This window comes from Perna viridis, chromosome 1, assembly GCF_037379345.1.
Source record: "Perna viridis isolate PV_CMFRI_1.1 ecotype Kerala chromosome 1, ASM3737934v1, whole genome shotgun sequence".
Lineage (NCBI taxonomy): Eukaryota > Metazoa > Mollusca > Bivalvia > Mytilida > Mytilidae > Perna > Perna viridis.
The window spans coordinates 50,474,836-50,491,926 of record NC_142445.1 but is presented as its reverse complement, the minus strand read 5'-3'; the positions used below and the strand labels follow the sequence as shown (position 1 = coordinate 50,491,926).

Sequence of the window (17,091 nt, the reverse complement as noted above, 5' to 3'; positions counted from 1 at the left end):
ACAATTATGTCATCCAAATATACTAAGCAGATTTTCCAAGTGAGCCCACTTAAAATCTTCAGCATTAATCTTTCAAAGACTACAGGGGCATTACATAACCCAAAAGCTAAAACTGTGAATTGCCACAAACCGCTACCAGGGTAAGAGAAAGCTGTTTTTGGTCTATCTTCTGGTGCAATAGCTACCTGGTGGTAACCACTTTTAAGATCCATTGTTGAATATAATTTCGAGCCAGATAAAGCATCTAAAGTATCATCTATCCGAGGTAAAGGGTGTGAATCTTTAACTGTATAGTGATTCAACATCCCATAATCAATAGCAAAACGGACAGACCAATCCTTTTTGCGTAAAATTACAACTGGTGAGCACCAAGAACTAATGCTAGGCTCTATAATATTTTGAGCTGCCATTTCCTCAATTTCAATCTGTTTCTTGAATTTTAGCTAAAGGCACCCGTCGAGGCTGTTGTCGTATTGGAGGAGTTTGTCCCGTATTTATAGTATGTTCAATCAATTCTGAACAACCAATATCAGTAGCTGATTTTGAAAAAGAATTCTGATATTTGACTAAAATATTTTTAAACTGTAATTTTTCATCCTCTGACAACTCCTTATTATTTTTATCAAATACAGTTTGAACATGTTCTGGCAAAATATTCATAGAATTTTGAGCACAATTAACTGCATTTACTGTTTGATATTCCTGAACTGTTTTAGTATCAATAGGTTCCAAAATGGCAGCTAATGTGTTTTTCTGCAAGACATGTTCTTGGTCAGTGACATTTAAAATTTTCATTGGTATTAGACCAGAATTTAGTTGAACTTCAGCTCTTGCTATAAGCAATCCATGTTTTGTTATAAATTCATCAACTGGTTCTACAAGGACCGTTTTTCCTTTAACTAAAGGGTCAACTGCTTTACCAGAAACTATAGTTTCACTTGATGGAGGCAAAACTACTTTTTCGTGAATACAAATTTTGCAACATGAATTGTATTTAAAACAAGGTAACTCTTGACCATGATAACGAATACAACTTTTGCTCACACCCAGTTTTAGTGAGAAAAACCATTCCAAGAATGCCCTTGGTTGGAATATCAGCAATTAATACATTACGTTTTATCAAATTTCCTCCCAAACTGATACGAACATCAATCTGACCAACAAAAGGAGATAGTTCACCAGTTGCGGTTATCATTTTAATTTTTACAGGAGAAATAGAAGGCCTGGATGAAGGATTTAAGCTACTAAAAAATTTCTGATTCAAAATTGTTACACTTGCACCCATGTCTACTAACATTGAAACATCTTTTCCGCAAACTTGAGTATCAATATAAAAACCTTCATCAGAGGACCCCCAACTGCTTATTTGGACTGCCATGGGCCGTTCCGTTGTTGTCGAGCTCTTGCCCATGAATTCGACTGCTGAGAGTTTCCCTGTCTCTGATGGAAATTTTGTCCATTAAATTTTTTACAGCTCTGGTTATAACTCTGATTAAAGTTATTCCCCCTGCTTTGAATGCTTTGATAAGACTGTCTATTTTGATAATTTTTATGCTGATTTTGCCCTCCATTACTATAGAAATCCTTATTTTGTACTTAGAAATTTTAGTCTGTTTAATTTCATAAGCCAAGGTGGATAACTCTTTTCTTATGTCATCCATAATTTTCTCAATTCCAGCATTTGACTGTATTTCTGGTTTGACATCTCCACAAGATGTATATTTTTCAGCCCCAACCGGAAGGACAGATTTCTCATCACCAGCCCCAAAATTACTTTTACTTTGGTGATTGTCTGCTTGTTTAAAGGTTCCTAACCGGACTGCTAGTATTTCAGCTTCATATGTATTTCTTGGCCGAGCTTCCCTTATTCTTAATCTCATGTCAGGCTCTTGCAATGCATCAATAAATTGATCAAGAGCAAGAACATCGGTTACAGAAGAAGGAGCCCCGGGATAAGCACACCTAGTTAACTTTTTAATTTCCTGACAAAGGGCAGAAAGAGATTCATTTTCTTTTCTCATTCTAGTCTGCAACTGAGCCCTAAATATTTCAGATCTATGCAAAGAACCAAATCGGTTATGTAATGCATTGATAAGACTGTCAAAATCACGTCTCTGAAATTCATCTAATTCATTTAAAATAGCTCGAGCCATCCCTTTCAAACTACCAGCCAAGCAAAGAGACTTGGTATTGTAATCCCAGCAATTTATTTCAGATAGAATTTGAAATTGATTTAAATATTCTTCAATATCATCACTACCATCATATGGTTGAGGTTTCATGTTTATTCTTGAACCATTATTACCAACTGATTGAGATTGCATGGCAGCATGTTTACTAATATTGTTGTTATTTTGATGATTTAATGAAGCATGTACTTTGTCTTGGTGAAGGTTGATTTAATGAAGTGTGACTACTGCATGTACTTTGTTTTGGTGCAGGTTGATTTAATGAAGTGTGACTACTGCATGTACTTTGTTTTGGTGCAGGTTGATTTAATGAAGTGTGACTACTGCATGTACTTTGTCTTGGTGAAGGTTGATTTACAACTGGTGTAATATTTTGTATTTCAGCAGACTCATAAAATTTGTTCTCCAAATCATCATTATGTTTTGTACAAATACAATTCATTTCTTCAGTCCTCGACATTAGCCACTAGCCCAAAGCCCAGAGTTAGTAAAATCAGCCTCGGGCTAGTACAGTTTAAATGTCCATAGCCCGACCGTGCTAGTCAGATTCGAGTTATGAAGGTGCAAGATTTAAGTGTTTCAATGACTTACAACGTTGTTGTGTTTACATTCTGTCAAAAATATAATTACAAAGTTACGACAATGTCACTATTGTTTATTTTTGTCATTATTTACTTTCACGACCTTTTGTCCTTTCGTGTCAAATCATTCCAGTTAAACCTGACGATATCTGAAAACCGGGCGTTAATTAAAAACAGCAATATGCCGCAACGTTTATTTTATGTTAGAGTTACTATAAAAAACGATGATTAAAAGTAAAACTAAATAAAAACTAATTGATTTATATAATAAAATCTTTCACAAATACTTGTAGGACAACATATCGTCATTCTTGAAAGAATATGAAGAATAGTCTTTCAAGAATGATAGAAGTTTGCTAAAGAGACTTCACTGACTGTTTATTGAATCAATAAAATACATATTTCATTGATAAATTCTTTATTTTTTTTCTGAATTTTTCGGGCTATTAGTTTTGAGTTCGGGCTACCAAAAATTCAAACTTGCTAGCCCAAAGGGCTACTGGACAAAAAATTTGAAGGCAAGGACTGTTTCTTGAAATATGTTTGATACCTGCTGTTTCATGTAATCCTTTAAATTTGAAAATTTATTTTGAAATGTTTCCGGCATTACTGCAAAATTGGTAACATTTTCCTCGGTGATAATTTTAAAGGTGTCTCTTATCTCAGTTCTCAATAAATGAAAAATATCTCCTTCCAAGCAGGGAGTTTCAGCATGTGATTGTTAATGATGAGATATTTCAGATCTCGGCGAACTGTTACTCTCTGGTGATTCATTCATCACTGTATCATTTTCAGCAAATTGAATAGTATCTGACTGAATTGAATCATCCATTTTCCAAAATTTTATTTTTCAAACTACACCAGGTTAAAAAGAAAACAGCGTATCCCACTTCTGACACCAACTATTTTGGGAGTTGACTATAATTTTTGTGGGTCCCTGGTGTAGGAAATAATAATAAAGATTGGATGGAAGTTCAATAATTTATATAATTAACAATCTTAAACTCTGCATACATAGGTAACAGCAATATGATAAATTAATAAAATGATACAGTGAATCCTAATCACAGAATCTGCAGTTTGGTGCAGCATCAAACACTTTTCACAAGGTGACCAAGTTAATAAATAAAAACTCAATATCCCTTAACTCTGTAAGGATTAAAGTAACAATTTGTGCACCAAGTAATTCACTTGGTGCAGCACCAAACACTTTTAGTTCGTGTTGCCAAAAATTTACTTGGAGTAAATTCCTCGAAAAGTAAGCCTCAGCAGACACTGGAGCAGTCTGCAGATAATAAATAATAGCAGCATAAAAGTTTACAAATAATTAGAAATTACCAGTTTCTGGCTAAAACTAATTTGACTTTGGGCCATAATTTGCGTGGTAAGCTAATTGGCTTCTGCGACTGTCTGTCAAAAGATCAAAGGAACAGATGACAGCTCGGTGTACACCTACGCTATTTATTTACATCGTAACTAGGACATGACGTAGTAGACAAATAACAGTAAATAACTACACACAATTACACATTACAAGGAATGGCTTCGAACACGGAGATAAATTAACAATAATACAGTCAAGTGTGTTCGGGACAACGATAAAATGATAATTACAAGTATTATTTATAACAGGTAAAACAATTCTTCTGTCCAAGCACCAAGCATAGCAAAAATGACCGAATATCTGCATGTAAAAATACCGGTGAATGAGAATATTACACGAAACCGATAATTGACAATAATATGTCCGATACTGAAATTCACCGGGCGCAACAATATATTATCAGTACGGTGATAAAAAAAAAGCAGCGATTGTTCCCTCTAATTCTTGACCAACAGGAGCCAACTACTTCACAGAAGAGGTTATCATATATCAATAAGGAACCAAAATTAAGACAAATCTTGAATGAATTTCATGACTTGTCTGGTCATTTCTTATACTTCACATCTAGGTAGGGCGACGGTAAGATTATTCTTTAAAAACAACTACTAACAGTAACATGAATTAATACACTCATAAATTATAGGGCAGGATAATGATATATTTACCTGATCCATCAGAGAGAACACTTCCTCCATACAGATCTAGCAGTAAGTAGGCATAACTATTACCAAACACCAATATAATACTGCCTATTAAAAACATTCCTCTCAACAGGTGCTTCAGAACCTGGTAAGCCAACTGGGCTTCTTCCTGAAATATGCATCATAAAGTATGATTTCTGAGAAATATATGCAAATATAAAATTGAATGAAGTATGAAACATTCACAACCTGGTCTCTTGCAGAACAACCATACTCAATTAGTTCACACATTTATATTTATCTTATTTAAATAACATTTTGAAAAGGATTCTTCAAGTGATATCAAGACTTGAAATAAGAATTCTGCATTGGGTTAAATGTTTTTACCACACAAAAATGAATAGTAGAAAGCTTAATATAAAGTTCCAATACAGCCAACCCTTCCAAACATAAAAAAAAACTCATCCCAAATATTGTCTACAGTTACTCTAGTCACACAAAAAATGTTTATAGTAAGTTCATCCTAAGTCGACATCTTGGTTCTCAATTGTTCAATGTAGGAGGGAGGATTTTGAACTATTTTTATTGTATCTTAATAGTTATATTGAAGTTCTATATTGTTAATGCTGAAATAAAATAAATTCAGTTAATAACTTGTGATATTCAAGATTCTTGAGCTATAAAACTCTTTTCTCGATGATCCCTAAAGAATATATGACCACCTGATATTTGGCATCTGTCATTGGGTAAAAATCTAGCTATTGTTTGTTTACGATGTAACAAGTTGTTAAAAGAGAACAATGTTAGAAATGTCACAATGTCACTTTCTACCCATCACAATTTACACAAAATGTGACACAATCAAACAACCAATAGCAATGGCAAGTTTTCAATATCATTTGTTCATATAACATCATCTATGGTATGATATTACAATATCTAGCCTTCCAAAATGAAGATAAAATGACAAAATCATGGAGAATGCTTTTCTTGCTCCCTATTTGTAATAATGGAGTTCTATATGGCCAGAAAAATTGTATAAAAGGTTCCTTGTTCTTTTCATTATAGACTTGAGGTAATGCCTGAGAATGAATAATTGCGAGTCTGTCTCACACCAATATTTCTGGTAACACATTGATAAAACAAACTGCCATAATATCATGACAATTTTATTTCAATAAGCACCTATCATACTTATAGATAGTGAATTCTTCAACAGGATACCTAGTACAACAAAATAATTGAAATTCAGAACTTACTTTAGATTGATCAATGTGTTTTTCTCCTCTGTGTAGAAGTTGTGAGAAGAAAAGCCGACCACTCTCCTCTATAGGGGCAAAGACAAACCTAGGAACCATGGCTCCTAAGTTATTTACAGTACCATAAACACCTGCAAGCAAAAATAATCAATCATAATATAGAACATACCATCCTTTCTAAAATAAAAAAAAAATTAATTGCCCATAATATTGCCAATCAACAAAATCCAGGAAAAATACTATGATCATATTTCAATAAAGGTTATTTTAAGGATCAGGGAATTACGACTTCTGAAGTGACTGTCATCAGCATGTGACAAAAACTAAGACAATCACTGAAATAAAACATTTCATGAAATTGATTTTTTTTCTACAGTGTAGTAATTGTTTTATTACATAAGGCTCTATTTTACTGTTTTGTGTAAATAGTCTTATTTCAGTAATATCAGAATAAAATTTATCTTTGTGTTTTTGTGTAAAATATTTTGTTAAATATACATGTACATTTTTGATAATATTGAAGTAGGAGTATAATTGTACGTATATATACAAAAGTTTTATTCGCATGGGGTGATTTAGAGCTTTTCATAAAGACTTGAATTCACGTAAACATTTAGTTAAAAGCCTCCGTGCTTGGTCTGTTGATTTTCATGCGTTTTCAGCATCCTTTTTCTTACTAATTTCAGTGACTTCTGAATTAGTTATATTGGCTAATCTTCTTTTATTAGCTAAGTACTGTCGGAGTTACTGTCTATGCTGAGCGCTGCCATTTTGCTAACAACAATTGAGTTCTGAAAAGCTTCTGATACAATTTTATCAATACAATTTTTACAAATTTTATACAATTTTTATACCTTGATTCATTTATTAGAAACTATTTGACAATTACAATTTCATTGACGGTGATGGCTCGTGCCACATACTTTCATTCATAAATTAAGCTTGAGAGTGCAATATGATATTTCATTGTAAAGAAACATCTTTTTGCTAATCAATATGTTAGAAAATGGAATATCACCTGTACTGCTTCTGGCCAATAGAAAAACAGTAAAATGGAGCCTTATGTAACAAGAGGCTCCCAGGAGCCTCAATCATTCACCTGGTTAAATTCTGTCTTTCAAGGGCAGTACATTTATCAAGTTGTCCAACAATTTTGACTCAAGAAGACTTTGGTAGGACTTATCATAAGGATCATTTCAGCAATTGAAAGTTTGTTTCTATCTATCATAGTTTTCAAGATATTGGCTGAAAACTGTTAAAAAAAAAAAAAAAAAAAATCATTTTTCCCCTTTCAAGGGCAATAACTCTTATAAAGAGTCCTCTGACAATTTTTATGCCTAAAAACTTTTGTAGTCCTAGTCATTTCAGCTCTGAAAGAATTTTGCTAACCTAACGGTTTTGGAGATATATACGAAAAACTACTGTCTGACCACTACGTTCTGTTTTTAGTAACAGCGGCCATGTTTCTCCACGAATCAAAAATCCCCACAACAGTCCTATGCAGGATACCCCTAAGAACATTCATACCAAGTCAAAATAGCAAAAAACGTTGAAAAAGGGCAATAACTGCAACATGGCTTAATGGATTAAAATGAAAATTTGACCGCTGATAGATCTCCTCATGCTAAATACTTCTACCCATGTCAGAATTTAGCTAAACTGAATGGTTTTGGCGATATATGTGAATAACTACTGTCAAACCCCTACGTTCTATTTTTAGTAATGGCGGCCATGTTTTTCGATGGATCAAAAATCCCCATACCAGTTCTATGCAGGATACCCCAAGGAATATTCATACCAAGTTTGGTTCTAATTGGTCAAGTAGTTACAGCAGGAAAGAGTTTGGAAAAATTGTTAACGATGACGGATGACGACGACAATGGAGACGGGCACCAAGTGATGGCAGTAGCTCAAATGGCCTTCAGCCAGGTTAATTGATAAAAGTATTTATTGAATACCTTGTTCAGCAAGTGTGAGCACTCTGAATATTGTCATCACATACTTTTCACCTAAAAAATACTTCATGTGTCATAAAAATAAATTTGTAAAAACAGCAGAATGATTATTATGTATTTCATTTCCAAAGCATTGTCTAACAGGGCAATAAAAAACCTTTTTGTCTTAACTACAGGGTAGTCTTTGGGCATACATACTTCCATAAAGAAATTTAGTTCAAAATAAAATAGTTCTATCCTGAGCTCTACCTCATGGTAACACATGCTCATCAACTATCCAATATTTAAGATGAAAAGGTCAATTTTTCCAAGTATTACGCAGACTGTATATTGAGGTAAGGAAATGTCATCTTCCTTTCTTACATAGTCAATGGCGATCTTCGCCTTGTTCATTTATTTAGTTCCTGTTCCAGTATTTCAACATATATGCAGTGTTCAATATATAATAACTTTTAAGTCTTCTTATAAAAACCGCAACCATGATTTATCTATTTGAACATAATAGCATTTATATGGATAAATAAAATAGTATTTTATTCTTTATTTCAAAAAAAGAATGGATAAGTATTTTTGTATTGTAATAGGTGAAAGTCATATATTCTTGTTTGTAAAACTTGGTGTACAATGAAACCTGTCTAAACTGAACCCTGAATTAACCAAAAACCTGCCTAAACCAGACAAGTTGGGAAGTCCAATTGTGTCAGTTTAAATGTATTTTGAACCTGTCCAAACTGACCTAATTCTCCAAAAGAGGTTCGGTTTAGAGAGGTTTTACTATAGTTTACAAACCTTCAGTGAGAAAAATTTTCAGTAAGCCTTGTTTGAAGAATGATTTTGTCAAGTCAGACTGTCTCTCATCTACCAATGGCTGAAAAAATAAAAGTACCATGTACTTATATATAATATGATCAGTCAGTGACTAAGAATATGGACTACCTAATAAGTTTGGCTCTTCAGATACACTGTTTCAAATGTTAGACTAATTCAGTCAGCAAATATAGTACAAAATCTAGCTAAAAAAGGGGGAAACTTGGTTGAAATAATGATTTAACTTACACATGTAAAATGCATTTTTTAACCTATTTGGAAATAATGAAGTCCCTATGGGATTGGGTTTTCTCCCTGAATTACATTCTTTTGATTACCCCTAGAACCTTGGTTCCTTTGATTACTCTTTCTGGTAGTTTTTAATTGGCAGATATTATGAAAAACTTATTTTTTCACCATTTTAAGTTTAGATGGCACCCTAAATAATCTCATGAACACATGATCTTTCTGTTATGTTACCACAGTTACAATTTTCATATGACAGAATTCTAAAATGCATTCATCAGTTTTATGGATCTCCTTTAATGAAAGGATTTGAAAATATTCATTCTTTGTGAACGGAAAATCATTAAATCTGCTAGTTTGACAATCTAACATGCAACAATATTTCCACAAACTGACATAAAATTATTGTTGAGTGTTACCTAAATCTATCATATAATTTGTAATTAAATGAATAATGCATTCTGCTTACTGCTCATTGTCATGTATTCCACTTTTCTTTATCTTGATTGCAAAGTTGCCTGATTTTTTTTATTCCAATTTTTAAAAGTAAACTATTTCAGATCAAATACTTAAATACTGTAAAACATGCAATTTTATGATTTTCTACACGAATTTCATTTCGGGCAGTTCTGAATTTGCAGTCAACCATCAGTCACAAATGTAAAAACAATCATAATCCAAGAGTACCCTTAAAACATAAATGGCCAGTGACATGAAATTGATTGCAAGTTAAATAAAAGGTCATCTTGGGTAAGTGATTTCTTACTTTAGGGTGCTAGTATGTCATTAATTAGGAGTAAGCTCTAATTCATCGATTACTTTTACATATAGTTGGAAAAAAATGCAGTTTATTTGTTACAAATCATTTGCAGATTGTTAAAATGCTAAAATTTATAATAAGATATCCATTTGTTGGTTTAGAATCAGAAACATTACTGGAAATCATCACTTCACACTTGCAGTTGTTATAGATGCTCTATCAGTTTTTGGGTGTCTTTGGCGAGGTACGCACTTTTGGTATATAAAGCAGCAATTCCTTGAAAAATTGGTTCAGTTTGTTAGTTTAAACAGAGAAAGATTTGAAAGAAATTATAACCAAAAGTGTAGATACAGTTGAAACTTAAAGCCAAGAAGTAAGTTTGGTTTACTAAAGCCTAGAAGTTCCAATATAATTTTGAAGGTTGTGGTTTACAAGCAAGCAGTTTCAAGAAGCTTTCAGGATAATTGCGAATTACAGGGTTGTTCAATACTGTAATTTTTCTAGTAGGGAATGGTCGCAGTCCCTCAAACAGGTGGTTTGTAACTATCTATGGGCTTGCTTGAAACATAGTGTTTCAAAGACTAGGTGTCTCGGAAGCTAGGTGTTCCGAGACTAAGTATCTGGGAAGCAAGTTGTTCCGAGACTTGGTGTGGTCTCAGTATCATATTAATTTTCCCATAGACTTCTATAGGGAAGTGCATATTTTTAGGATTTTTTAAAAAATATGTAAATTGATTCAATAAAATTTCACTTATGTAGCATTTCTAAGGACATGTGAAAAAATAATTTCCTGCAATGAAAATAGGATGAGTCCACGAAGATCGGCCAGAAAAGTAGTCTTGAACTATAAATAGCCATTTTCCCTACTTTCACTTTCGTTGTGCACTCATCAAACCAACCCTTTCAGTGGAACATTTTTATGTTATTATGTTAGATTTTCTTTTAAAAAAGTTCTTCATCTTACAGTGTGATGTTTGCTCTATTTTATAAGTCATTGTTCATATCTTTTGACAAAACATTAGTTTGTAGAGAGGCAAAAAGAAAATGCACTATATTTTAATAGCATCCATGTTTTGACGTACACCCGCTCAGGGATATGCAATACGATACTGGTACCGTGTCTCAGAAACAAGGTGTTCAGGGACTAGTTTCTCCAGGAACTTGGGTTAAGGCTAAGTGGTTAATTGATTTGCTTGGTAGATGCGATTGTTGTTTAGGCTTCTTGTTTTATTGGTAGTTCGGTTAGTTAAGAACAATCAAGTTTTAATATGTGTCATAAATATTGAAGCACCTCAGATTCTGTGAAAACAGATACAAACGGCATTTCAACTTATTTTGAAATTGATAAGTATTCAAACACACTGAAAACATTACAATAGTTTGAGTTTTCCAATTATAAGTACCTTTTAAGCTGTCAGTAAAGATTAACCATAAATTGTTGAATTTACCGCATGATTTGTTGGCAATCTTACCAAGCCGACAGATGTGTGTAATGGACTGTAAAATGACGTTAATATAACTAACCCACTGAGGGTAATCCTGACATATGCTGTGATTTTTATGATTTACAAATTAAAATATTGGTAATAAAGTATTTGATTTTACTTTTCATTAGTTCATACAGAACCATGTTAATGTCTTGCATATCACTCTGTGTCTGTCATCTGCTTAAAGTCATAATATACACTGTAAGTCTCATTTGTACTGAGCTCTCTTGCCAAAAGCATCAAAATATTCATGACTGTTTTATTTTTGGGCTACAGTGAAACAAAACTGCCTTGAAAATTTCACAGTTCACAGTATACCAACCTTATCAGGTAATTTCTTTGGAAAAAAATCTCGTAGACTTTGAAATACAAAGCTAGTATCTTCACAGTCAGACAAGTATACGAAGAAAAAAACATAATAAATGGTGATATACACTAACTCTCCACAAATCTACAATAAAAAAAAAACATAATAAATTGTGATATACAATAGCTCACCACAGATCTGCAAAAAAACAACCCATAAAACCCCAAAAAAAACAATACAAATGACTAACTGTATCAAGTAAACTAACTATTACATGTTAGAAACCATTTTCATAGGCTACTTTATAGCAGGTAATTGTCGCTGAGTGCTAATTTTGGCATATTTTCGTGGTCTGCCTGAAAACAATCATTTTCTGCCAAATACTTACCCTGAGCATAAATACATAGTGCATCACTTTGTATCTGCCAAAATTAGAAACTTTAAATTTTTTAGTATTCTTTTTTGCCTCATAATCAGCAAAGTTTACATCCCACCAAAATACCCTACCAAACGGTAATAATTGAAAAAAATATTCTATTATAATTAAATTATTTCTAATCTACAGAATGTGTAGGAGTACCAGGAAGTAGCAAGTTTTTAAATACAAATGAAGCAGGTTGCTGAAGTAATGTAATATTTTCACCTATTTATCTTTACAAATACATGTAAAGCCAAATATTCAACATATGTTGTCCTTTTTGGTTGAAAGTTTTCAATTTCCAGTCACATTAAAAAAAAAAAAAACAGTCCTGACAATCATTGTAATTTCTATAACTTAACACATTATCAAATTTAAAAAAAAACTTACCTGTCCAATGGCAAAAGAAATAAGTCCTAATTCTGGCTTCCATATAATTAATGAAACAGATATTGTACTTTTGAACAATTCAGATAATGCTACTGTTGCTACCTGAAAATAATTGTAATAATGAACTGGTAATACATGTACATGTATTTTTATCAATAAATTCTAGAAATGCTTATTTATTATGTCAGAAATAGTATCTATTGATATTCAACTTAATGAAAAAGTCAGCATTTAGCTGAAGAAACCTAAAAAAAAACTTTTTTTTAACCTCAAACACTTGGAATATAAATGATTAATTAATAGTGCTTCCATCCATGATACACCAGTACCACAATCTCTCATCTTAAAAGGTAAGAATATTACATACAGACTGACAGAGAGTGATATATTTATCAAAAGGGGCACAAAAAATGAATCTGCTGAGGAATTTTGGAATATATGGAACTCATCCTACAATTCATATAGGTGTACAAAGATAATACTGATAAGTAATTTCTCATAATTTTTGAACAGTGAATTTCATAAATTATTCTATATACTGGGGTTATCAACAGTAATCATGTACATGTGTACACTTACCCTTAGACCAACGAAGAAGTATGACATGGCTATAATGAAATGAGGTCTTGCTAAGTTACAAATGACTGGAGCTAAGGCATAACTTATCACACCAATATGGTAGTTAGGTATTACTTCAGGATTGGGCACCTCAAACACATATAACCATATCAGAGAACATATCACACTAAAAAGACATGACAGGGGCACCCTGGAAAACAATAAAATGTTACATGTATAAGTATTTATATTAGTTCTGAAGTTTAATTGGTCAGGTAACTACAGTTCAATGTTTTTTCCCTAATTAGTACTAATTTATCAAGTTCTTTAACTATTTTTATCTAACTGAAAAATGTTCCTACAATAGATAAGGTTGGAATTCCATTCCTCCATATGCCAAACAAATCACAAAATTTCTTGTCAGCCTCTAGCACTGCTTCAGAAACTGAAAATAACTCAGTATCAAACAAAATAAAGAAAAAAGATTAGATATGTAGAAAATAATGCATTTGGAAGTAAATCAACAGAACAGGAAAGATGAAACATAAAGAGCTGCACTCAAGCGCAAAGTATACCAGTCCATTTTTATAACCTGTAAAAATTCTGTATGACTCCTGCATAGTTGCATGAAGTGAGCTATGCAGACTGGAAATAGACATCATCCCTCCAAATAGAATGGATTAAAAAAAAAAGATCTAACTGATAAACATCAAAATATAATAAGTTCCCTGCATCAGATAGTGTTCTTTGAGTGATATTCCTTGTCATGTATATCTATCATATTTGATCTTTGGATAGCAAGGTATACGTAAGATTTCTGCCTCCAGTCTGCACAGCTGACTTCACACAACAATGCAATGGTTACATGTAGACAAACAATTCACTGTCGAAATATTACGGAAGTCTTTAATATCTTTTGAGTTATCAAATGATATGTGAAGAGAGGTATACTATATACTGATGCATCAAAATAAGTACCCCCTACTCACAGATAAGCCACCTTTAATAAGCCTGTCATCCTTTCAATACTGTACCAATATAATATAAACTTACGTAATCCAGGAGAGATTGATGACTTGTGTCCAGTTCTTTCCCTCCAGTTTACTGAGACAGGCATTATCAATTGCTTCAGTAGATAAAAATAGTACACTTGTGTACAACAGAAATAATCTACAAAAAAAATCTTAATTCATTTTTTACAAGTTCTCTAAGTGAGTATTTCTCTAGTGTATTTGTTTACTTAAAAAAATATAGGCAAATTTTCTACAGCTTAAGAATATGTTGTTGATATTTCATAATGGAAACATTTATTAATGAAAATCATACTGCCAGGAAATCAAACCATTTTTTTGTACTTTGTATAACTTTATATAAACCATATGAGACATATAACACACAATCGCACAACAAGAAAAACTTTTGACCCTCTTATTTACTGAAAAACATATGTATAGTTGAAAATTTTTGATCAATATTTTAAAAGGATCTAAAAGATTTCTCATTTGATTTGTAAATGAAGCTGCTTCATTGTGTTATTGTCACCAACAAATCCCCTTCCTTAAAATACATTTTCTTTTCAGTTGACCTTCACCAACATATAATATACATCTTGTAATAACAAGATAGTACATACTTTCTCGTAATACACAGTTCATATATTGTTAAAACATGCACTCTCCCTTTATATTGATATATATTTATACATTGTACATGGGAAAGGACTGAATAAGTAAGATTTACTTTTGTACAATCCATTTTATTTTGAGTAAATAAAATGTGACTCAAAAATTAAACTTTTATACGTCTGTTCATAAAAAAGGACATTTCAATATTAAATGTTTCTTATTAACTATTATAGCAGAAAATAACATTTGACATTGTCAAATTTCCCATATCAAGGACAGTACAATATTTGTAACTCATGTACATGTAAGAAGTTTTCCTACAGTTTTAGCCTGGTCATAGTTATAGAATCAACTTTTAAATGCAACTTTCTATGAAATAGAGTATCAATGAATAATAGTTTTAGTTATGTGAGTTGATGCAGGTAAAATCACACTTTTAAATGTTATAACAAGTGGTTAAATTACAGAAAGTAAGACTTTGAAGGCCAATATCATTGACTACTGGCCCAAATCCTTTCAAAGTTGTGTGACTCGTATCCCAGTCCTTACCTGATATTGACAACACCTAACATATCCTTTGATACATGTCTTATAACAATCATATTCAATAAAAAGGAAGTCATCTTCAAGAACAACTGAAATATAGATAAGAGACTTTATTCAGGATATCTTATATATTGCTCAAGCATACAAACTAATAAAAAAAGTCAGACAAAATTATCATATTAGTAATTTGATGAAATAAAGATAATCGTTTATTCATTTGTTGCAGCTTTTTCAAAAAAATTGCAATTATGGCTGCCATAGAATTCTTTTTTAATACTACTACTCCAAAAAATAAGCACAAATAAAGCATTTTAATTATAATTTCAAGTGATTTGTTTTGCTGAAATAGAAGTATTATATTAACTCTCATCATTAAAAATAATTATGAATTTATACACAAGCCATTTTGGATAAAAAATTTGAAATTTTATACATGCTCTCAAATCTTCCATTATAATCAGTGATAGTGTTCCCTGCAGACCGACTTGGAAGACATGGATACCCTGCTATTTGTTTATGGGTTTTAAAAGTGTCCAGCCCTTTTCTGTCAATTTTGCTAAATAAATGTTAAATTTGCTACATGTGTCTCTAACATGCTTCAGTGACCCTTTTTCACCTGGAATCTCCTGTCTTTTTTTAAAGTTTGATTAGTCTTACTAAAAGTTTAATTTGATAAAATCTTGTTTTTTTATTTAAAAAAATAATAAAACTAGAACTAAGCAAAATGCTTGTAAAGTAAACATGAAATTAAAAGGTTCTGCCAGATTTTATCCGCTAAAAAGAATGTAAAATGTATCCACTTACAATTTTCATCAATAAATTATTTCATAAATCATAAACCACAACTATCATCCAAGGTTATACAAAATATTTTTTAAAAAATTACTCGAAGACAGAAAATGGCCAAATTTCATTAAACAGGAAGCAGATGTCCAACAGGCTTGGTATGGGAGTGTACCTGATGCAGGATACCAAATATCAAGAGGCTCTGATTAGTTGTTGCTCAGAAAATAATTTCCCCAAACATCAACCATACTATAACCCATTTTTCCCCAATGTACAATTCAGCCAAAAAGGTCAGTTGTAACTTGTAACAATGTCATCTAAATGTCATCTTCAGAAACTTGCTCCATTTAACTACTAAATATACCTGTAAAATCATATTGTATGTTGCTGATGATGCTGACTTCTTCAACATTTCTAATCTTGAGTATCTCCCCATCTTCTCAGTTTTGAAAAAACCTTGCAAACAAGGGTTACACTGAAATGAGTATCTATATTTTATTTTTACTCCAACTCATCCACCTGTAAAATTTAAACAATTTTTATCTGTGTGGCAGAGTGGAATTTAACCAGGAATTGACTGTGGATATAATATTCATTTAATGTTACTCTTTCTATATATTTTGGTATTGTATTTTATTCATTATATGATATATGATTTGAGATTAATAAACGAATGGTTTATACGTTTATTAAAACTTACTCACATTTATATTAAAATGTATACATGTTGTTACTGTTACTTGTATCAGTGTAATTGATAATCATTTACTTTGACTGATGGATTTACCTATCAGCTGATGAGCTATTTATAGAACTCTTTCTCTTTTATTTATTCTCTATTCAGGTCACATGTACTTTAAAATTCTCTTTGGGGTTTCCTTTGGAATGTGAGTATTATTCTCTTTGAGTTTGTTGAGCTGGATGGCAGACATATTGATTTCCTTGAGATTTTTATAACAGTCTATAGTTTCTGCTTAGTATTTCAAAATAAATCTACTTTGGAAGTTTAGTTGTATTGCTGAGTTTCTGGAACTTGTATTGGAAGTTTGTTTCTATATTTCTAGCACTTTATCCCACTAAAATAACTTTGTCTTAAAGAGCAGATAGTATGAGGTTGAATGTTTTGTTTGAATTTGAGAATGAATTTGCAGT

At 32.0% G+C, this 17,091-nt stretch overlaps 1 protein-coding gene across 15 annotated transcripts in view; it reads right to left on the bottom strand.

Moving 5' to 3' along the window:
* Positions 1 to 17,091, bottom strand: part of LOC148629214 (man(5)GlcNAc(2)-PP-dolichol translocation protein RFT1-like) — a 35,172-nt gene that overhangs the window by 8,468 nt on the left and 9,613 nt on the right. For 6 of the 15 annotated variants that reach the window (XM_088546190.1, XM_088546173.1, XM_088546151.1 and 3 more), the window contains 10 exons: positions 16,304 to 16,414; positions 15,157 to 15,242; positions 14,036 to 14,152; positions 13,004 to 13,193; positions 12,425 to 12,526; positions 11,632 to 11,760; positions 8,799 to 8,877; positions 8,013 to 8,063; positions 6,055 to 6,185; positions 4,820 to 4,964 (listed from right to left, as the gene is read on the bottom strand). In XM_088546190.1, coding sequence (XP_088402316.1) covers positions 4,820 to 4,964; positions 6,055 to 6,185; positions 8,013 to 8,063; positions 8,799 to 8,877; positions 11,632 to 11,760; positions 12,425 to 12,526; positions 13,004 to 13,193; positions 14,036 to 14,152; positions 15,157 to 15,242; positions 16,304 to 16,375 — 1,102 coding nt within the window. In that variant the 5' untranslated portion in view covers positions 16,376 to 16,414. Of the gene's footprint in view, positions 1 to 4,819; positions 4,965 to 6,054; positions 6,186 to 8,012; positions 8,064 to 8,798; positions 8,878 to 11,631; positions 11,761 to 12,424; positions 12,527 to 13,003; positions 13,194 to 14,035; positions 14,153 to 15,156; positions 15,243 to 16,303; positions 16,459 to 17,091 lie in introns of all 15 variants that reach the window. The other 9 variants (XM_088546166.1, XM_088546158.1, XM_088546197.1 and 6 more) reach the window with 3 other exon arrangements.